The 22755-nt window shown below is 50.0% G+C and overlaps 1 protein-coding gene across 2 annotated transcripts in view; it reads left to right on the plus strand.

Annotated features, from left to right (window-relative positions):
* DPYSL3 (dihydropyrimidinase like 3) overlaps positions 1-22755 on the plus strand; it is a 109279-nt gene that overhangs the window by 83029 nt on the left and 3495 nt on the right. For both annotated transcript variants that reach the window (XM_004744676.3, XM_004744677.3), the window contains exons 4-13: positions 661-825; positions 2851-2912; positions 3897-3977; positions 7510-7578; positions 10783-10903; positions 14812-14968; positions 15637-15778; positions 17292-17462; positions 18704-18883; positions 21421-21583. In XM_004744676.3, the coding sequence (XP_004744733.1) occupies positions 661-825; positions 2851-2912; positions 3897-3977; positions 7510-7578; positions 10783-10903; positions 14812-14968; positions 15637-15778; positions 17292-17462; positions 18704-18883; positions 21421-21583 (1311 nt within the window). The remainder of the gene's footprint in view (positions 1-660; positions 826-2850; positions 2913-3896; positions 3978-7509; positions 7579-10782; positions 10904-14811; positions 14969-15636; positions 15779-17291; positions 17463-18703; positions 18884-21420; positions 21584-22755) is intronic.

Genomic DNA, 22755 nt, shown 5'->3' on the forward strand with positions numbered 1-22755 from the left:
ATCTCAAGACACCAAGATCGTGACTTGAGCCACAACTGAGAGTTGGACACTTAACTCACTGAGCCACCCAGATGCCCCACGTAAAGATACTTTGATAAAAAGTTTACATGGAAATAAGATCTGTGGGCTGAGCATCAGGTTTATGACACGGGCTCTTCGCTATGGCAAGAAGCACAAGGACGTCAGTGTCCTGTACTCTGACATCACTTTACCCTCTTTCCAACTTAGAAGGGAGTCTGACTTGCTTCCCGTAATACTGGCAATAATGGCACATAGTAGGCACCCATTGACATCATGGAGCACTTACTGTGTGCCAGGCTTCAGGTGAGAATCTTTTCGTGCATTTTGCCATTTAGTCATGTAACAAAATTAGAAGCAAGGAACTATGACATTCCACCCTCTATCCCACTGAATACCGATGTCAAGGATGAGAAAACTGGGGTTTAGAGAAGCTAGTAGTTTGTCCATGAGCAACATGGCTAAGCAACAGTTAAATAATCAGCAATCTGGAAACTGCCAGAGAATACTTTCTAGGGTGAATTCCATGCTCAGGAAATAGTGGCTTCGCAGTGTTAACTAAACAAGTGGGAGCAGGCCTCTGTAGAGCGGGGGGCAGAGTTGGTGTTAATGACTTCCCCATCTGGGGTCTCTGTCGTTCAGTTGACCACGTGGTGCCCGAGCCCGAGGCCAGCCTCACGGAGGCTTATGAGAAGTGGCGAGAGTGGGCGGATGGGAAGAGCTGCTGCGACTATGCCCTGCACGTAGACATCACCCACTGGAACGACAGCGTCAAGCAGGAGGTGCAGAACCTCATCAAGGACAAAGGTGAGCCCCTGTGTGCCCGCCTCCCTTCTCTCTGCTCGGAGCCTGGAACCTTCAGGGGTACCACTGCATCCAGGCACTCGGTCTGGGTGGATGCCATCTCACTCCTTTCGGGACCCACATACTAGGGGATGAATATCCTCAGCTGGAGATGGAGAGCCTGAGGCTAAGAATAAGTGGCCTGGGATCATGGAGCTAGTTAGCAATAAAAGTATCCAAAGTCTGTGCCCTTCACCTCATGCAACACTGCCCTTTTGACAGAGGAAGAAACTGAGGCCAGTAGAGGTTAGCATCTTATGGAAAGTCACACAGCCACTTATACGAGATTAGGAATGATTAGCCTCTATAACTTATGCTCCAAAGATCAAACCATTACGTTCTCAAACAGTGGCATCCTCAGAAAAGTCAACGGCATTTGTGGGAGCAAAGACGTGTTCATACTCAGGTTTGGGGCTTAGGACATGGAAACATGGGTGTCCTCTCAGTGAATCCATGATTTAGGTTTCCCTGGTCATCTTTAGATTCTTCTGTTCTCTACTTCTTTCTGCCTTTCGATCGTCAGATACTTTGCCTACCCGTATTCCCCCCCATACACACGCACAGACACACCGTGTGCTTGGCATCATTACGGGGCCTGCGGATTTAGGGAAGTGTAAGGTATGATCACTGCTGAACGTCCCAGGCAAAAGGGAAGCAGACAAGTGAAGGGCAACAGGATAAATGCCACAGGGTACAGAATATCATTGTAATAGTAAAAGCATTCTACTAATTTCATTACAGTCACGGTCCTGTAACTAACATAGTAACATGCATTGATACAACACTAACTTAATAAGACTCTTCTCAGAGAGCCGCCTTGATGCAGCTGCTGGAGGGCAGTGGTGAAGAGTGGGCTCTGGGTTGCAGCGGAGAGGACGGGTTCCCGGAGGATGAGTTTTCTGTTCCATGTCCCTCCTCAACCGATGAGCTCTGCCCAGACCCTCCTGATCCAGGATATGAGATTACAACCCCCTCCTTTCTTGTGATTCCTTTCACACGGGGCGTCTCAACTGGGGTAGAAAATGGAACGGCTTTAACACCCACTTCACTTCCAAAGGGCCCGGGTCATTCCGCAGATGACGCAGAGGCTTATGGGAAGGGTAGTGTTGGGAAAAGCTGCCCCGAGCGGAACCACTCTGGGTAGGGAACGTCTCACATTACAACCGCTTTTGGTCTGGAACGCTATGGGCTGAGATGGCCCTCATGGTTGGAGACCAAAATTATCCTCCTTTCCTCGGAATGACTCTGTTCCCCAGCCTCACCTACTTATATAAATTACTACACTAAAAGAGACTCATAGTCTTTTTTGGGGTGAAGAGTTAAATTGCTCTTCCCTATAGCCCTTACAGCTCTTACACGGTGCACCTTGACTTCTGCCCCTTAGCTGCTGCCATCCTTTTAATAAAACAAAGCCAGCACCCTGAGGACATGGTCTCCATCCTAGATGCAGCCCCCTCCCCCCAGGCTCTAGTGTAGAGCCCTTAAGTGGCTAAATAAACCCATCCCAGGAGCTCCATTAATGAAGCTCAGATATGGTGGCTGCTCTGGTGCTGAGACCTCCGGTATCTGTTGTCTCATTTGACGTTTCCAACTGCCTCACGAAGCAGGCTCTTGTCATTTTTCCATTTTATAGGTGAGAAGACCAAGAGGTGAGGTATTCCGAGCTCACTGAGCTCAGAATGGTTGCTGCCCCTGATTCTCGGCAGTGTGTACTGCCTCGAGCAATGGCAAAGCTTACTGACCCTCTGGGCTGGGGAATGGCTTGGGGGAAGCAGACAGAGACACCTCAGAGCACATTCTGCTGTTGACACCACGTAGGCATGGCTGCTTTTGCATGTGAGGAGAGAACGGAGAATGGGAAGCATCTGCTTTATGTTAGACAGGCTCCTGTGATGCACTGGGCCCCCACGGGCGACGGGAGCAAAGGAAGGAGAGTGGTCGTGCTAATATTGTCCTCTTCCTGTTTCCCCTCCCTTCCCTCTCTTGCAGGGGTTAACTCCTTCATGGTTTACATGGCCTATAAGGACTTGTATCAAGTGTCCAACACAGAGGTAACAAGCCATTGCTGTGTGGTTTGGGGTATCTGGATGGGTTTCCCATTGCTGCCGATGACCTTGGCTCTTGGAGCATGACTCACTGTGGTTGCTGTGGGAGGCTACTGGGCCCGAGTGCTTCTTAAAGCCCTCAGGGTCCATGCTGTGTTTTAAATAAGGGAGCAAGGCAGTGTGCTCATGGCAAGGCAGATCGCGAGCTAGAATTTCCACTGGCAGCAACTTTCTCAAAAGAACAAGAGGAAAGGCATGCTGAACTCCATGTAGCTCACAAGCCCTAAACCCTGCATGAGCTCAGTGGAGTTTGAGGTTGTTCTGCCTTGCAGCATTAAGGAGGGCCTTCTGCTGTTTGGGGTAGCAGCTTGCTTCTGGCTCTCCCCGAGGTGGTCTTGTGGCATGTGCTGGTTTGAGACGATTCTCATGTTTTCAGAGGAAATGCGAAGAACAAATGCCCATCCCTCCCGGTCAGGAGGTTGGGGGAGGTCTATCTTGAAAGGTTAGGGAATCGGGGAGCCAACTTTCCCTTGAGCTAGCTGCTGGCCCGGCTGTAGCAGCTCTCAGGAGCATTTGTTGAGAAGGACTGTGAAAGTCTGTCTCAGCCAAACAGGATCGAATAGCATTAAAAACGTGTGCTCGAGGCACAGCAGAAGGCTCCATAGGACCTTGTTGTATGTCTGCCCTGTCCCCTGAGGAGACAGGATGAGTTCTTTATAGAGACAGTTTCCTAGAGTTCCTGTGGACTCACACTTTGCTCGTGCATGTTATAGCCTATGTTTTCTGCCCTAATCACTGATTTCCTCCTTCATTTGTTTTTTCCTGTGGACTCACACCCTGCTTGTGCATGTTTTAGCCTGTGTTTTCTGCCCTAATCACTGATTTCCTCCCTCATTTGATTTACCTGTGGCCCTCGTGATGGACCCCTGCGTGGAGTTGCTGAAAGCCTCAGTGGCTTAGGAAAGTGACAGTGACTCCTTTCTCTTTCAGCTCTACGAGATCTTCACCTGTCTGGGCGAGCTGGGAGCCATTGCGCAGGTTCACGCTGAGAATGGGGATATCATTGCCCAGGTAAGGCTGCGCGGCTCCCCAGGGTGTGCTCTCTGCATGGGCTTGGGTCTCAGGCCTGTCTCTTCCCTCGTTACTTCAGTATTATGTGAGATCTTAACAGCCATGAGGCTCGGTCCTGAACCCTGTGCGAAAAACAGGACCTCCCTTAAAGAACACACCAGGTTAGGAGGAGGCAGTGAAGGCAAGCGAGGGAGAAAGCTGAGGACACTGTAGAAAGGGGGGCTGTCTGGCCATTCTCGGGGATCAGAACAGGCATGCCGGAAGAGGTTTTCAAATTGGGCCATTTAGTGGGAGAACGTTGCTGATTCTCTTTGAAAAGTGAGTCCAAGCTATGGGACAGTCTCTGTCCTAGAGAAAAACCCTAAAATAGCACTTCTCAGAAATCTGTTCCAGGACTGTGGAGCTCACAGCTTTAGGTAATAAAGAGTGTGGGTCTTGTGGGGATCAGACGCCCCACTGGTTTCCTAGAAGTTGTGCTGAGAAACCTGAGGCAAGAGTGAGGAAAGCGAGGCCCCAAGGCCCAAAGCGATCGTTTATGAGGAAGCAGAAGGCACTCTCTCCATCTCCTGGGTCGCTTAATGGGCTGGATGCACAGATGGGTCTTAGCCAGGGTCTGTTTATCTCAGAAGCATCCAAGATTGGCCTCCACTAGGAGGAGGCCGCCAGAAGAGAGCGAGCCCTCTTGGTTCATTTAATAACATTCATAGAAAAACCATCCTGCATTCTTTCAAAGAGTATCTCCTGAGTGCTTTGTGCCGGGCACAAGGTTACTGAGGTGAGCCAAAACAGACGCACTCTGTAGCTCACTAGTCCTGGGGCTGTGCCTTCGTTTTAGAAGTTGTCGAGGACTTGATGGATGTGGTCAGCGAGATGTGGGAACCGTGGGGCCGACCCTCATCCCAGACCCGTGAGCTTCTAACAGCAGCTGCCACGTGGTGAACACATACTACTGTGTGCCGGGCACTGGTATGTGCTCTAGTGTACTGTCCCTCCCTCTTCAGCTGGCCCTTCAAAGATGGCTGCCGTGTTCTGTAGAGGAGGATATGGGGCTCAGAAGGATTTGGTCACCAGCCAAGGATCACAGTCAGTAACGGGGAGAAGAAAATCTTAACTCTGAGGTGGTATGGCTTCCCCAGAGCTGGTGTGTCCCAGGCCTCTTGCCCCACCAGTCCCGCTGCAGATCCCCCAGAGACACAGCATGTCCTGGCCGTGCAGGGCTCCAGCTGTTAGGATTTCAGATTCTGGACGTTATCTCACCAGCGGAGGAGGGGAACTACATGTGTAATTTCCTCTTACTGACCAAGATTAATTAGTCGGACCTCTGACAGCCTTCTCCCACATTACCCCACACACTCAGAGATAATGAAATCATTTTTCCAAAGAGGGTCCAGTGCTCACCGGAGGCATCCCCATGGTGGTAGAGCCGTTACTCTTCTTGTTCTGCATTTTCGGCACAGCTGCAGAGGACCCAGCCCTCCCACATGCCCTAGAAACCAAACTCCCTGTTCCTCCCTCCAAGCCCGCGTGGGGGCTGATGGGCTCCGATGCTAAGCCCCCTTTCCAGCTTCCTTTGGTGGCTCTTAAGCACCGAACTGTCCCTGGTTCCCCCTATCCCCTCTCTTCTCTACCTTGTGAAGGCTCCGTTCTCAGTCAGGGAAGGTTTCTTATGTGTGCTCACTACATTCAGATTGAGCTGAAAGACTTTATCACATCGTCTAAATGAAGGCAGCTGCTGTTTTCAGAGTTGGTGGATGCAAAGTCACCAAGGAGCAAGAAGAAGTCACTCTCTCATGGATATGTGCCATGAACATTATCAAAAGTTAAAAGCCAGCAGGACCATCCAAGAGGGTAGCATCTTTAGCCATTCATCTAATAGGGTTTGTAGAGCACCTACTATGTAGAGGGAAGATGAATAAAGCAGCATTCCTTTCCTCATGGAGCATACCAAAATTGTGCCATGCCCCTAACTGGGATGTAATTATAGCAACGGTCAGTGCCTCATGGTGCCCAGGCCCCCTGCACCCAGGTAAGGGAGCTTTGAAGGGTCTTTGCGTGCCCTTCTTAACCTTTGGCTGTAGGGACACCATGGCTTTTAGAATGGGACCTTCCAGCATGAGAAGTGCATTAAAGTCCCCTGCAGAGCTTTGGGATTCCTGGGATTATCCCGGTTCCAGAGGTTCTGTTGTAGGAGATCGGTCATAAAGGGCAGGCACGCCATGTGACTCTGCTGGGAAACCATGACTTGAGCAAGCTCCCTCCTGTGCACAGTGCCCGCGCTCTTGAACAAGAGAGACGTGACAGTGTCAGATGAGAGAGATAGTTGGACACCTTGACCTTCATGTGACTTCAGGAGGCAATGCAGAGCAGAGACTCTCCAGAATTCAGAAGAAATTGTGTTCAGTCCAAGTTTCGAGAAATGGAACAGTAAGAATGAAAAGTGAAGTTCTTTTGCTGCAAAACTCAGCCTCTGACCTTTTCTCTAATCCTGCTGTAGAGCTGGAGACGGAGATCATTTCACTTCTCACAGTCGCTGAGAGCGTATGCATCTTTCTTCCCACACCTCTAAAATGATACATATTATTAAAAACAAAACAAACAAACAAACAAACAATAACAACAACAACAGAATAGCTTTTTCGCAGGGAGAAGGACTCCTTTCCTTTCTCCACTTCTCATAGTTCCAAGGTGCACAAGGCTTTGTTCAGGTCCCGCTCTCTCCCTCATCTCCCCGTCTGTAGCGCACACGTTCATTGGCACTGACCTTCCTACTTGGAGACTGAAGGCCAGCAAAACTGCACAAACGGCGGCTAAGGATTCCTGCCAGTCCCAATTAGCCCATGCATGTGCTCATTGCCCAGCCACCTGCTCCTTCCAGAAAGCTGGCCACAAGTCAGAGGAATTTAGCCATCAGCTGTGAGGGGGTAGGCCGTTTTGTCACAAAACAGACTAATTAAATAGAATCTTGACCACAAGACTGAGTCAGGTAATGCTGTTCGGAGGCATCATTTTGTCTGGTTAAATTCTGAGTCCGTTTGTTTCAGGCATACATTTAAATGACAAGAAAGCCCAAGGGCTTTATTAAAGTGCAGCTTCCTAGAATTTCACCTCTCCATCCTGATTTGGAGAAGGCCAGACAGCCACATGGCTGCAAAAGTGAGCCGGGCGATCCTGATGTAAAGGGGCGGGGAGGGGGTGTGTGTGGTGCACAACTAGACTGTTGCAAAACACAGCAGGAGACGCTAAGGAATAAGTGAGCTGGTGTGACTTATGATGTATATTGGCAAAAAAGTTCTGGTACTCTAAGATTGCCATCCTTTTAATGAAAAAAAGCCACTACTCCGAAACGTTTTTTTCTCTTCTTAGTTAAGACTTGACCCTATTTTACAATTCCAGATGGAACCTTAACAAATGTATTCAACATATACGTTTTAGTCTTTTTCCCCCGTGATCACTTTTCTTCAGATTTAAAGATAGCAGCGTGGTTTTCCACACCTCAGTGGAGCTCTTATCTCTTTCTCTTTTCTCATTGTAGGAACAAACCCGGATGTTGGAAATGGGGATCACTGGCCCAGAAGGCCATGTGCTGAGCAGACCAGAGGAGGTGAGTTGTGGGGATCCAGGGACTGGAGTAGGGAACAGGACAGTGGTGGAAGTGCTCTGTCCTTCCAGCATCCTCTGGGAGACTCTTGTGACTCTAGTCCCCAGTAGGCCACCGTACCGTATAGCCCGCTGCTTATTTGTCATTTGGAGAGTTTATGTTCGGCCTGCCTTCCCCAGGCACCTGCTTACACGGTGTAGAACAAACCTTGAGGAAAAGTGAGGAGAGTCTGTGAGGACCAGACAGCGATATTGGAACATTTGTTCCAAAGGCCACACGTCTGATGGACCAAGTCAAGGGACTCAGCAAAGTAGAAAGCAATGTGAGGAAAATGCTTACTTGTGACCCCTCATCTCTTTAAAGAGGACAAGGGGTGGAGGGTCCTCCTAAGGAGGGTAAACACCTAAATCCTTTCTTAGTCAGTGTCCGTCTCAAAGACATTTCCCTGTCCTCCCTTATTCCATGTTATGTTCTGAGTCCTGCCAAATACAATACCGGCCATAGGCGCAGTAGGTGAAGACTTTATGTCTATCGATTGGTTGTAAGGTGATGATGACATCCGGGTATGGGGGTTTCCCACATGTAAGATGAATGATGAACAGGGCCTGCTTAGCAGCTGACGAGGGACTAAAAGATAGCCAGTGGCTCATTGCTTGTGTTTGGGATGTCTGCGGCTTTAGCTACAGAGTGTGAACTTGGCTGCCCGTACGGCCAAGAGCACACTGGCTCTGGGAGACCAGCCTCAGAGTGGCACCCAGACTGCATTTGGGGCCGTTGGTGCGAGTGCCCTGAGCCTGGCTCCTGCTCTCCAGTCCCCAGCCCTCCATTCTGCAGAAGGAAGCAAGAGTCAGAACCAGAAAGAGCGTATTCCTGTTGCCTATCTCTTTCAGAGGCTTTTAAAAATTAAAAGGTAATGCAGCCACAGACAAACATCCCTATCATAAACATTCAAGGAATTTTTTTCGAGCTGAATACAGGTGTGTCACTTGTGCCCCCCTGGAGAAGCAGAACTGTCAGCACTCCCGAAACTCCTCTGTGTCTGATGACATTGTTGTTCCCAGTTGAAATCATTTATCATTATTTCCCAGCATTCCAGAAAGGTCTGTCCCCTGAATACCAGGCCCTTTTTATGAAACGCGAGCCCACACCTGGCGCTGTGCTGATTACCTTAGCTGTCCTTGCTGCTGCTCAAGGCAGGTGGCATTATTGTTGGGTGAAGAAGCAAGAGCTCAAGAGGTTAAGCCCCTGGCTCTTCCCATGTGAAGGATTGGAAAGCTGTTTCCGCAGTGTGAGTGGGCCAGGGTGATCAGCACTGTTTGTGAAACTGTTCCTAAATGCTGGTTCCTGTAGAGATTTGCTGGCAAGATGGATTTCTGTAGCAGCAGCCAGGGGATTTCTGAGCAAAGTCTATTTTTGTTCCTTGGTTTGTTTTTCCAACCCCTCCCCACCCCACTCCTCCTGTTCCCGTCTCCTTTTTAGTAAAAAGATTCTCAGCTGTAGGTCCAGACAACCCTGGAAGCCCTTTTGGGTGAAGCTGGAGGGTGATGTCACCTTCCAAAGATAGTCATGTTGTCAAGGTGCTGAAGAACCCGAAGTGCTGCTGGCGGGGGCCTGGGGTCCGAGGGGTCAGGACTGAGGCCGTGGGGAGTGTAGGGGGCAGTGCAGGTGTGAGGAAGGAGGAAAGGGAGGAAGAGGAGCGGCCCCTCTTCTGTTCAGAGCACACCCCACTACCATCTACAGTGATGCCGTGCGGGGAGAGCAGAACCCGAGCTGTGCTCCTGAGGTCCGGGTGCTAGAGGAAGGCGGCACATCTCACCTGGGGTCGGGGGCTCCAGGGGCTTGTCCCCTTGAAACCACATGCAGCTTGGGGGATGCCCGCAGGCAGGACCCGCCAAGTTCTAGAGTCTGTCTGCTGAACCACACCCACCAGTGTGGCTGGTTTGCTTTATGAAAACACCGGGTATCTGCAAGCTATTTTTGGTATTTTTTAAAGTGTTGGGCTGCATAGGCGGCTGACCAGAATGTCCTATCTGTCCAAAATGGATCTGTTGCTGACTGAATGGGAGAATGCTGGTATCCCCAGTTTGGGCTGAATCAGATTTCTGTGGGCTTTGGGTAGTGACACAGGCTCTCCCACACTGGTCAGGAGCTAAGATCAACAGTAAGAATAGTAGCCAGCCTGCCAGGCACACTTGCCTTATCCCAGGGGGTGGACCAGTTGCCTTAAAGGATGAGCGCTCAGATCCTCACAGCCCTGTGGCTGGGTCCTATTACTTTCCCCATTTCAGACAGGAAACTGAGGCTTTTGGGAGGTTATGTACCATGCTTGAGGTCACCCGGCTTCTCCAGCAGGACCAGAACTCAGAGCCAGGCCATTTGAAAGAGCCCGAGCTCTAAAGACCCTGCTATGTTAATAAGTAAAGGGAAACTCATTATTTCTTACTGAATAAATTCAACCACATTGGTTAGCATGTTGGAACATGCAGATTCTACTTTAGGGTGGGATGGAAGAAATTAAGAAGAAGAGAAGTCTCTGCTGAGAAGCCTGGGAATTATTTTCTTCTTTAAGATTTTGTTTATTTATTTATTTTAGAGACAGAGAGAGAGAGAGCGTGAGAGCGAGCACATGTGGGGGAAAAGACAGAGGAAGAGGAGAGGGAGAATTTCAAGTAGAATCCATGCTAAGTGTGCAGGGCCTGACATGGGGCTCGATCCCACGACCCTGAGATCATGACCTGAGCCAAAATCAAGAGTGAGACACTTAACTGACCAAGGCACCCAGGGCCCTGGAAGCCTGGGGATTACCAGTGTAACAAACTCCTGCTGGAGTTGCCCCCACGGACCCCCCGTGGCTGCAGGAAAGACTTTGATGTTACTTACCTTTACTGGTCCTTGTTTCCATACTGGTGTTGGGATGCTGTTTTGCCAGAGAATCTGTCTGGGAAAACTGAGGAGCAAAGGCTTCTATCACATGTAGCCACTGCGAGGAACACCTGGAGAGGAGAGAAGCAGGTGAGAGAAGAGAGGAGGTGAGGGAGAGACTTTGAGAAGCCACGGGAAGTGCCACAACGGGGACGTGGTGTCAGGGGCCACCGAATGCAGATCATCTGTGTTTTCAGCTTTGCCCTGTATCCTCAGCCTGTAGAGGTGGGGAGTGGCAGCTGAGAAGCTCGTGCTTCTCTTGACTCCTGGGACTTCTTTTTGCAGCTGGAAGCCGAGGCTGTGTTCCGTGCCATCACCATTGCGAGCCAAACCAACTGTCCACTCTACGTCACGAAGGTCATGAGCAAGAGCGCTGCAGACCTGATCTCTCAAGCCAGGAAAAAAGGTGATGGGTGCTCCTAAGAGCTCAGTGCCAGCCATGTGGCTCCTTCTCCCTCTGGCTGTCCCGTAGAAATGGTGCCTCTTTTGCTCCTTGCCTGGCTTTCTGGGAAGCCCTTCCTCCATGTTAGCACAGGGGATCCTCTTAGCATCCTGTGTGGATGGCAGGACCCTGGCATTTCTCCCGCTTGGCAGGAAGGGCAGGTGGTTTGTCCCAGATGGCACAGCTTCGGTCAGTGTTTTGAGGTGTCTTTTTCCTCCCTTTGGTCCTTCACTGTCATTTCACATTGTCTGAGCCTTATGATTAGACATACTAGTCAAGATTATAGTGGGTGCAGAAATCAAAGATCCCACTCAAATGGACTTAAATAAACACAAATAAATTATGGGTTAAAGGTGTTTCAGGCATAGCTGGATCAAGGTGCTATGATGTTGGGGCTCTATCACTCCTGATCCTTTCTTGTCCCTGCTTTCCTCTCTTTTAGCTTTCAGGGTGCATGGTGACAAGAATAAAGGCTAAGAGGCTTTATGTTGCCCTCAGGATTTGATGGGAGGTGGGCCTGATGAGGAAGTAGAGTACATCTTTTCCAGTGGTTCCAGCAGAAGCACCCAGGAGGGCTCTCATTGCCTCGGCTTGGGTCATGGCCCCTCCCTGAACCATGCGTCTACTCTGGGGATGCTGGAATTGGCAGGCCAGGGTAGTAGAGGGCAGCATGCAGGGGTGGGGTCCCACCACCTGAGCCATACAGGTTAGCACAGGATATTTCAGAAAAGGGGGTGAAGGGGGTCTCTAAAGCATGACTAGTGGCACAGCCTTTATGCCCCAGGGCTTTGTCCCCACCGCCTTCTGACTTGTACTGTTTTCTTCCATGACTGTTAACTTGGGCTGCATTTGCTCCTCTGGGGCCAACTGGAAGTTTACTCTCATTTCAGAGCTTTCTCTTCCGTTTTTTGCTCTTGTCTTCAGTGGCACACTAATGGGCTCTTTTGTGATCAGCATGTAGTTGAGAACCTGGAGGTTCGGGGCCCTGTGTTTAGTTGGGAGAGAGGTTTTCCTGGGCCTGTGTGTGTAGTCGTTACCTCTGTGCCAGTGGCCATTCTGGGGGAGGCTCAGGCGGCTAAAAATAGTCCCACTGACTGACTCTGATGGCTGGGTGTTGGGCTGCCTGCCTTCTGGCAAAGGGGACCCTTTTCTTCTGGAAGGGGATTCTTCCTAATTGTCTAGACGGGCTTTGTAGCTGGCACGTTCCGGGGCATCTCCAGCCTTACCCCGCTCACAGTAAATCTGATGTTTTCTTTCTCTGCTTTTAAATCTCTCAACATGACATGGTGTGCCTGCTCTACTGGGTATGAGTCATTGGACGAGAGCCAGAGAAGTAGCCCAATCTTTCTTACCCATTCTTGGAGAAAGGAAAAAAAGAAAAAAGAAAAGAAAAGAAAACCCTAAAACCAAGGAAGCAAGCAGGCAAAATGCATGGGGAACCCTCCCACCCGCTCCCCAAGACCACCTGCCACACTTGCTCTGGTGCCTTCTGTTCATGGCTCTTTCCTTCCTCAGGACCATTCTCAGGATGACCCGAGGGTCTCAAGGACAGAGTGCTTCCGCTCTACACTGGGTCTTATTTTAAACTCCTGGAGAAGAATGCTTCGCCTTTTGCCTCCTGGCTCATGATTGTGGGCAGACAGAGCTAGTGGTTTCTCCAGGATGCAGGGAGGTTGGAAGGCCTTGTTTCAGGGCTGCGATCTTGACTCCTGACATGGGAGCCAGGAGACATCTCGGGACCTGTCATTCTCAGAAGAGTACTCAGAGCCAAGAGGGAGGGTGGCGGGCCTCCCTCTCCCATCCTGACCTAAAGCCCCGTGCTCACTCACCGAGTGTTCTTTGGCTACTCTGCACGGCGGCTCAGAATTAATATCGGGGAGCCGCTGTTTAACGAGGACCCACTCTTTGCCCCGCACTGAGATAAATACTTCAGATTTATTGTTATGTAGAATTGTCAAGGACCCTTGAGAAATAGACATTTTTCAGATGAGGAAATTAAAGCACAATATGTCAGGGTCTCCCAGCCGGGGGAGCTGCTGTTCAAACCTAGCTATAGTTACAATTTTTGCTTATTTTTTTTTGCTTATTCTACTCTTCCATCTAAAGATAGTCCAAAGGGAAGGTTCTTCCACTTTTTTTTTTTTTTAAAGATTTTATTTATTTATTTGTGTGTGTGTGTGAGAGAGAGAGCATGAGCAGGGAGGAAAGGGAGAAGCAGACTGCCCACTGAACAGAGAGCCAGACCCTGGGATCCTGACCTGAACTGAAGGCAAATGCTTAACTGGCTGAGCCACCCAGACATCCCAGAGTTCTTCCACTTTCAAGATTGTATTTCTCTTAATAGTACCCGAGGCTTGCCATGACCTCCATTTCTTTCTTTGTGGTCCTGTATGATTTAGTTGGGTAAATTGTTTTAGAGAGCTCTTGAAATTCTCATTAGTCTTATACGGATCCTTTTCCCTGTCCTCCCAAAGAGTAAGGCTGTCATATAGGAATCATTGCCATTGATTTCTTCTTTTGCCCATGTCAGACATCACAAACCAGTCTTGACTCTTGCAGTGAAACCAAAAGCATATTTAGAATTTTTCTGACAAAGGATTCCAGGCAACCAAAACCCAACACATTGGAGTTGAAGGAAGGCAAGACCTATTTATCATTTTGGCCATAGAGCCTTCCTACACTTTGACATTGGGGGAAACATGAACGTGGAAGATGTTAAGACTGAAGTTAGAGAAGTCCAGGGCTTTATGGGTCATCTTTCGCCCAGGATTCTGGTGTAGAGGAACTTGGTACCAACCAACCTTCTGTGAAACAGCATTTACCTTCTCTTTCTCTGTCCTTTTTTCTTTAAGAAGCTCAGCTTAGAGGGGTGCCTGGGTGGCTCAGTGGGTCAAAGCCTCTGCCTTCGGCTCAAGTCATGGTCCCAGGGTCCTGGGATTGAGCCCCGTATTGGGCTCTCTGCTCTGCAGGGAGCCCGCTCCTCCTCTCCTCTTTCTCTACCTGACTCTCTCCCTGCTTGTGATCTCTGTCTGCCAAGTAGATAAATAAAATCTTAAAAAAAAAAAAAAAAAAAGCTCAGCTTAGATCAGTTTATTTCCTAGTATCCCTCCTCCTCGCTGCTTGGTTTGGGCGTATAAACTCCAAATAGCAGACACAGGTCCAAGAAGAGTGCCTCATCTTTGATGTGTCCCAGGTTACTAGTACCTTCGAGCAGATCACTCCTTTCTTTAGGTTATGGAAAAACAAGCATGGTGGGAAGACCATGAGTGCCTCTTTTCCAAGGGAGCAGACTTACTTCATTGACCCAAAGCCTATTGTTGCAACAAGAAGGGTCTAGCAGTTCCCAGGGATGCAGGCATGCTGGGGGCTTGGGACTCTACCGTGGGAAGGAGTAGCAAGAAAATCATAGTCACCGAGCATCTCTTATGTGCCAGACACTTTGTATGTGCCTGGCCCTTCATTTTCAGGATCCTGAGAAGTAGACATGGTCTTATTTCATTTGTTCCAGGAGAGACCTAGTCCACATTTTAATATTTACGAAACGTCAGTGAATCTTAGAATCAGTATACATTTTTTGTTTTGCCTCAAATCTTAATTTGCCTCAAACTGGGCTTAAAGCTGCATCCTATAACCAATGGCTTCTTGTGAACTAGGGGATCTGACATTGTTCATGTTTAGCAGATAGATCAGTAGAGGCTTAGAAAAGGTGGGCCCATGGACTTGACCCCAGGCCTGGCTGACTTCAAAGCCACAAGCCTTAAGGAGGAGGGCTAGGGGCTGTGATAACCTGAGTCAGGCCTGAAGCAGCACAGATGCTTGTTTCCTATAACCATCGCCTACAAAAACCCATCGCCTGTTTACTACCCTTGCAGGAAACGTGGTCTTTGGTGAGCCCATCACTGCCAGCCTTGGCACAGATGGGACACATTACTGGAGCAAGAACTGGGCTAAGGCAGCTGCCTTTGTGACATCCCCGCCTCTGAGCCCTGATCCGACCACTCCTGACTACATCAACTCCTTGCTGGCCAGGTGGGTGTGGGGATGAAAAGTGGCATGATCTGTGGAAACCTCGTGGGACCCGGGGAGGGGATTGGGGATGGGAGCAGCCCATCCACAGCTAGACTAGAGTCCGTGCTGAGGAGAACCTCGTGGAGAACAACAGGTTCTCCCCCATCATAGTTTACACATTACTAACAACAACCATGTTAATAATGGCCATTGTAGTTAACACATGTCACATGCCCAGCACTGTGGTGAGATGACACACAGAATCTCATTGATCCTCATGACAACTATATGAATGAGGGACTGTCATCTCCATTTTACAGGTTAACCAACAGAGGGTGAGATCATGTAGGGCCTAATTTTGAACAGCACCTAACTGAAATTAAAGGGAGACTCATTGGTAGCTGCCCAACCCTGGCCAGGACATATAGGGTTAGTCCCATTCCTCATTCGGGTCCCTTTTATATTGTTACCCAGAGGTGATCTCACCCCACCCCCTCATTTTCCCGATGGGCTAACTGTAAGTCCCAGGGAGGAAAAGAACTCACGCTCGTGCAGCTGGTAAGAAGTACACAAAAGATCGTAAACTCAAGTCTTGGCATCCCGAATGCTGACCTTAGATGCTCGCTGCTTGTCCCTGGTGGCCTCTGTGCCACCTCTCCAGTTTACATGGAGCTCTTTTCCTTTGCCAGTGGAGACCTGCAGCTCTCCGGGAGTGCCCACTGTACCTTCAGCACTGCCCAGAAGGCGATTGGGAAGGACAACTTCACAGCCATCCCTGAGGGCACCAATGGTGTGGAAGAGCGGATGTCTGTCATCTGGGACAAGGCTGTGGTAAGGATCAAGGTCATGGATGGGGGCCAGGGCCAGATCAGACCCTCTTGCCACTGTGTCTTTGTAGGTAAGCCCTCACACCTGCTGAGATGTTTCTGGAACCGCATGTCTCAAGCTGTTTAGGAATGTCACTTCTAGGGGGATAAACCTTGAGACTCTGAGGAGAGACCTCCTTCTCTAGACTGTTAAGAACTAGGAACCACACATTCAGACCCTTCAAGTGATGGCGTGAATGATCTGTACTTAAGAGTGAATTAAAATTCTTTTCTGGAGAGCGTTGTCACTTCTTCTGAAAGGGCTGGATAGAACCCCTTGAAATGGTAAGCAAGGGCTGTGTGCTTAAGAGACTGAAGTCAGCTTGCTCATCGAGGATGCCCTTCCCTGAGTGTTTGGTCGTCCAGGTGTACAAGTGATTGTTGACCAGTGTCTTCTAAAGGTAGGCCTGGTTTTATTTTAATAACATGACAGAAGCTGACAAAAGAAATAGCCGTGCAAATGAAGGCTGTCCAGAGGTTTTAGTAAAAATAATAGTTAACTCATTAGTAAGTTGATCACTTCCTTCTCTCTCTCTCTCTCTCTTTTTTTTTTTTTTTACCATTTTTTAAAAAGATCTTATTTTTAACTAATCTCTACACCCAACGTGGGGCTCCAACTCACAACCTCGAGAGCAGGAGTTACACGCTCCACCGACAGAGCCAGCCAGGCACTCCCCTTCTCTTTTATTTTAAAAACTCTATGGACACTTATTTCTGAGCCACATATATTGCATATGAACTAATGTTTCACTCATCTACACAGTGTAAGCCACCAAATTATTTCCCTTTTCATCTTGGCTCCTAGGAAGCTCAAAGATAGATTTGAAATTAAATTCTTTTCTCCTTATCCAGGCTTTTTGTTTTGTAAAGAGGGAAAGTATAAATATTTTTGTCTCCTCTCTCACATACTTAAGTTTTGTTTTTTCTTAAACACTGTATGTGTGTGTGTGTATGTATGTATGAATATATAATAGGTACACTCTAACTGTTGAAAATAAGATATATACATTTTCTAATTACCCACATGAATCATTCTCATTAAAAGAGCACTTGGAAAGGAGAGAAAAGCACACACACGAAAGAAAACAAAAATCCATCATAATTTGACAACCCAGGATTAAATAACCATTATTATCATTTATGGGAGGCTCTTCCGTATTTTATCCTGTGACCACACAAATACAAACAAATGTCTAAAAAATGGGCTTGTAACCACATTTAATTTTACTGGGAACTCCGTACTTCTTTTTGGAATTAGAAGGGCAAAGAAGTAAGTGTGTGCACATATCCAGAAAAAAAACATGCACGCCAGGAGCTCTAACTGCCTTTGGAAGTCACAGGTGAGCTGCAGCCACTGGGCAGCTTGTGGGTGGGGTCTGTGCTCATCTCCTTAGACCGGTGTGCGAGTTTCTGGCCCCTGTGGTCACCGTGCTCCGAATGTAGGAGCCTGGTGCTGATTTTTTTTGGTATTCCCCTAGGCCACTGGAAAAATGGATGAAAACCAGTTCGTGGCCGTGACAAGCACCAATGCTGCCAAGATCTTCAACCTGTATCCCCGCAAGGGGAGAATATCTGTGGGTTCTGACAGCGACCTGGTGATCTGGGATCCAGACGCAGTGAAGATCGTCTCTGCCAAGAGCCACCAATCGGTAAGGCTGGCATGGCAGGAGAAGAGTAGCATGGAGAGGGCGTGTGTGGGACCTGGTCAGGAGAGATGTGTGCCTGCCCCTCGTTTCAGGCCAGCAAGCCAGGATGGGTCACAAACCATACCCAATTCTCAGTGACATTATATCTCAGCAGGTCACGGATGGGTCCGCAGGGGGCTGCTTCCTGTGCATGGAGTCCCTGTGCCATGGAGGCACCAGTCTACACCAGTCCCTCCCACCATGATCGCTGAGGCCGGGGCCAGATCCTGGTCCCTGGAGTCCTGGCTCAGACAGCTTTCCTAAGAGAAGTGGTATAGGGCACTTCCTCTCACAGTACACTGTTCCAAGCCACCTCTGTGCTTGACTTTACCCAGGAGGCCAGGGAAGGTAGGGATCCCCCCCCTGCACCGAGAAGAAGGGAGAACGTGAAAAAAATTGGTCAGCAGCCCAGACAACTTCCTCATGAGGAGTTTCGTGTGGAGGATAATTAAACCCCAGTCCCTAAGGGAAAGGGCTGCATCCGTGTTGGTAAAAATAGTTCATATTTTTAAAGCATTTATGTTTCAGGCAGTGAGCTTTTCATTCACTGAATCTCCGTATTCGTCCCCAAGAGGTAGGCACTGTTACCACCTGCATTGTATTGAGGAGGAAATAGGGGTGCAGAGTCAGTCATTCACACAGTGAGTAAATGGTGAAGTTAGGATTCAGACCCACATAGCTCTGGAATATAGACTCCAAACCGATGTCCTTGATGCTTTGCAATAATGCCTTGCACTTGGTGAATACATGGAGGCAGGAGAGGGAAATCCCATTTTTGGTGGGTATGGCTTCTGTTTAAACATTATGTCACATTACATCATTTCCTTTTGGGCTAGTGGAGACCTAAGGGTCATGGTCCTCAGCCATTTACCCAGCCTGTCCGGGAGTGTCAAATGCAGTATCCCTGATAATTCCCGAGCTTCTCTTTGAACACCGCCAGTGACAAAATGTACATCCACACCAGGGCCTTTCTAAAGATTGATGTTTCTCTTTGCTGGGAAGTCCCGTCTCTACTTAGCAGCCATCTCTCTCCTGGGGCTTCTCCCCACCAGAGCTTACATGGAGCATTGGAAACCTTTTCTGGCCTCCCTGGGGCGTCCGTTATATTGAGGCTGAAGGCTGGGTCTCCAGCCCAGGAAAACTGTGTTCCTCCCCTCACCATTCTGTGACCGCACTAATGGCTTTGCCCCTCGCCCCATCTCTAGGCTGCAGAGTATAACATCTTTGAAGGGCTGGAGCTGCGCGGGGCCCCTCTGGTGGTCATTTGCCAGGGCAAGATCATGCTGGAAGATGGCAACCTGCACGTGACCCAGGGGGCTGGCCGCTTCATCCCCTGCAGCCCATTCTCTGACTACGTCTACAAGCGCATTAAAGCCCGGAGGAAGGTGAGAAGCTGTCTGAGCCTGGGGTGGGAGTGCAGGGGAAGGGGCCTGTGCCCCATTCCAGCATGAAACCTGGAGGGGTCTGCATGTCCTGCACCCACCTAGAGAAATTCACAGCGGTGATCTCTTCCCAAGATACACACAGATTTCATGGTCTAGAAAAAGGGGGTCTCCAAAACTTTTTGGCCCAAGAAACATTTTTCAAAATTTAATAATTCAAAATAATGTTCATATATTAAAAAAAAAAAAAAACTCTTGAAGGCTTACAGGGAGAATTAGCAGCCTACACCTACCCCTCACCCCCCAGTCTCATTTCTTCCATCCAGTGTTGCTCCACAGGGCAAATGTTTATGATCCTTTTAGCTAGTTCTGTGGTTCACATAAAATCTTGTTTATGTCCCTAATTTTGTTGATAGGCAGATAGATAGATAGATAGATAGATAGGCAGATGCTTATCTGTGTGTTTATGTATCTATCTCCATGTTACAGAGGGCTCTACTTGATAATAGGGGTGAGGTCCAGAAGTCTGTTTTTTCAGAGCCCCCTGCTACCGCCACACCAACTACAAGGTCTCTTCCAGTAAGACTAGGGATCTACAGGGGTGCCTGGGTGGCTCAGTGGGTTAAGCCCCTGCCTTCGGCTCGGGTCGTGATCTCAGGGTCTTGGGATCAAGCCCCGCGTTGGGTTCTCTGCTCAGCAGGGAGCCTGCTTCCTCCTCTCTCTCTCTGCCTGCCTCTCTGCCTACTTGTGATCTCTGTCTGTCAAATAAATAAATAAAATCTTTAGAAAAAAAAAAAGACTAGGGATCTACAGAGTAGGGTTAGAACAATCCCGGGATGGGGGTGGAGTTTGATCCCTGGTCCCAACCTTATCTGTTGGAAGGCATACGCTCCTTGATCCACGTGGGATGGGCCAGCACCCAGCAGCTGGGAGAATGAGTCTTTAGTCATAGTGATGGCGAGCTGGGAGGCTGGGGACACTCACAGAAACTCCATACCCACACACCCAAGCCACTCCCAGACCCCCAGTGATCCCAGTGACTGGCCATCCCGCCTTTGAGTGTGGTCACAGGGAGGAGGCGGTTGCCAGCTCCACGTATGGTAACCCGTGTCTTCCGGCTGGCTGCCAGACTCCCTCCCTGAAGTCACCAGGCCAGCTCTGTTCTGCTCCCCCAGCCCTCACTGAAGGAGGTGCACCGTCTCGTAGGGCGTGTGTCTGTTTCCAAGGGCATTTGTCCTTTAGTCTGAATATCCCTGTAGCCTGCGCTTGCTTATTTTATGACAGTGTTTTATTTATTTTTATTTTATTTATTTTAAAGATTTTATTTGAGGGAGAGCGCGCCTGTGCAGAGGAAAAGGGAGAAGCAGACCTCCCGCTGAGCAGGGAGCCTGACTCGGTGCTCCCATCCCAGGACCTTGAGCTCATGATCTGAGTCCAAGGCACATGCTTAACTGACTGAGCCTCCCAGGTGCCCCTTAGGATGTTTTGTATTCCTGTACCGGTCCTACCCTCTTTATGAGTGCTCCTTTAAAGTTCGGTGGTACAGAGTTTCATTCCACACTCCGCTTGTAGCCTTCTAGAGAAGAGAATGGAACCGAAGCCTCCCATATACGCCAGGCCTTTATTTCCATTCCCTGCACCCAGGGAAAAATGATCTAGAGTTACTGGCCAAGCTGTTTGGGGAACGCGGCCAGAGACAGGGTCCCACCTGAGTCATGAGCATCTGCAAACGTGATGAGGGTCGCCCGTGTACCTGCACCCCAGTTGCTCCCGGAGGGGAGGGCAGGCTCTGTAGCAGACGTGCCCGGAGTCTTACCGTGAACTGCCCTGTCCTGCCGGCCTCCTCCGGCTGCCAGGGGTCTGACCCAGGCCGAGGACTGCCCACCAGCGCGTGTCTGACAGACCATGGGCCGCTCTGGGGCAGGCACGGTGTTTCGGGTGACCCTCCCCACACCAGGCCTAGCCCCGAGCATACCCAGGGGGCGTGGATGCTGGCTGGTCCCCCGGTCCCAGGACAGGTTCACAGCCGCAGCGAGAGGCCAGCGGTCAGACTGCAGAACCTTGCAGTTTGTCAGCTCTGCCCTGAGGTGAGGCGCGTGTGGGTGGAGCTCCCGCCAAATCTCACACCACCAGCTCTCAGGCCCTTGGCCCAATCCGCTGCCCTTCCGGCTCCCTCCGCTTCCGGGTCTGTGGGCGGTCCTTCCACCTGTAGCGGCGTCTGTGGAGAAACGCTGCCTTCCACCCGCGTCGTCTGCCTGCTCGTTGCGTCCCCCCTTCCCTCCGCCCCGCCCCACCACGGTCTCCTTTATTCCTTCAGAGAGAAGCTCAGCTACTGAGAGAACTTCCGCGACCTCTTCCGCTGTCACTATCCCCCGCACCCCCTTTATTGTCTGTGTCTTCTCCTTTCCTTAAAAATGACCCTATTGTTTTTATTATTTTCTGGCTCCCACCACACCCTGAATCCCCTGACTTCCCTCTGCTACCGAGCACAGACGGTAACTGTTGACAGAATCAAGGCTGATGGGCTTTCTCTGCTGCAGATGGCAGACCTGCACGCCGTCCCCAGGGGCCTGTACGACGGCCCGGTGTTTGACCTGACCACCACACCCAAAGGGGGCACCCCCGCGGGCTCCACCCGGGGCTCCCCCACGCGGCCCAACCCACCGGTGAGGAACCTCCATCAGTCGGGATTCAGCCTGTCCGGTGAGTGGGGCCAAGGGAGGAGAAGCGGGTGCTCCAAGCTGGCGGGTGTTGTGGGAGGGAGCCTGAGCCCGGACCACGGTCTGGGAGACAGTGGCTGGGGCCAGCAGGAGGCTTTGCCCAGTCAAAAAGGCGTCCCGGTGAGAAGGCAGGGTAAGGCTGGTTGAGGTTAAAGATCAGGTTAGAAGGATGACCAGTCCTGCTTAAGAGATCACAGCCTGCTGGGGTGGGGGCGAGATGCTTCCCATGAGGAATTAATGGTGACTTGCCACGTGAGACCGTGGGAGCTGTGCGTGGTGTTGTCCCGCCCCTGTGTGCCCAGAATAAAAAGAGAGCTTGGATTGCGGGGGGCTTCTTCGAACCGGCGTTTTTACTCTCCCCACCCTCTCCTCCTGAGGGTGACGGTGCTAACCGGCGCTGCCTTCGAGTAAATATTTAGCCCCGGCTGGCCGGACCTTTCCTCTCCTCTCCGCTTTAAGAACTGTTATTAATAGAAAATAATTACCCAGTTGCTCCATAACCATTCGTTTTCAAGGGGGAGCAGTGAATGTCGATATGTGTCTCCACCATGAATAATTTCAGTGTGAGGGAAGCAAGACCACCCGAAGGTACAGGGAGAGGTAAAGAGGAGCGGATCTGGGGAAGGAAGAGAAGAGGAGCAAGGGATGGCGGAAGCCAGAGAGAGTCGAGGGGACGGACAGGGACGGGGAGGAAGGCAGAAGGAAAAGGCTGCAAGTTTTGAGGCAGCGTTGCCATGGCTCACGTTATGATTGTCGCAAGTGACTTTTGTCAGTTTTTTTTTTTTTTTTTTGGGCATTTGAATTGCTCCCTAACGTGTTGGCTGCTCCTCTGTGAATGGACGTGACGCATGTAAATTCTTTCGTGCTGAGGCTGTAGGGGCCCGAGCAGCACTGCACCAGGTTGTGAGACCGGGGACAGGTTCCCCAAGCTCTCACAGCCTCAGTTGCTGCCTCTTTCAATGGGAACAATCCTAGTAGCTCCCTCATAGCAAAGTGGTGAGGATCAAGTGAGGTGTCCGAGGGGCACTTGAAACATTGCTTGTCGCGGGGAATGTGAGCAGCTGTTGCTTAGATCATTGGCCTTGTTTTTTTATTATTGTTCTTAATGATGCTGAGGGTCTGAAGGTATCTAGGTGAGAGCCTGGCTCTTCTTGA

This window comes from Mustela putorius, unplaced genomic scaffold, assembly GCF_011764305.1.
Source record: "Mustela putorius furo isolate JIRA1106 unplaced genomic scaffold, ASM1176430v1.1 tig00000145_pilon_pilon_pilon, whole genome shotgun sequence".
Taxonomy (NCBI): domain Eukaryota; kingdom Metazoa; phylum Chordata; class Mammalia; order Carnivora; family Mustelidae; genus Mustela; species Mustela putorius.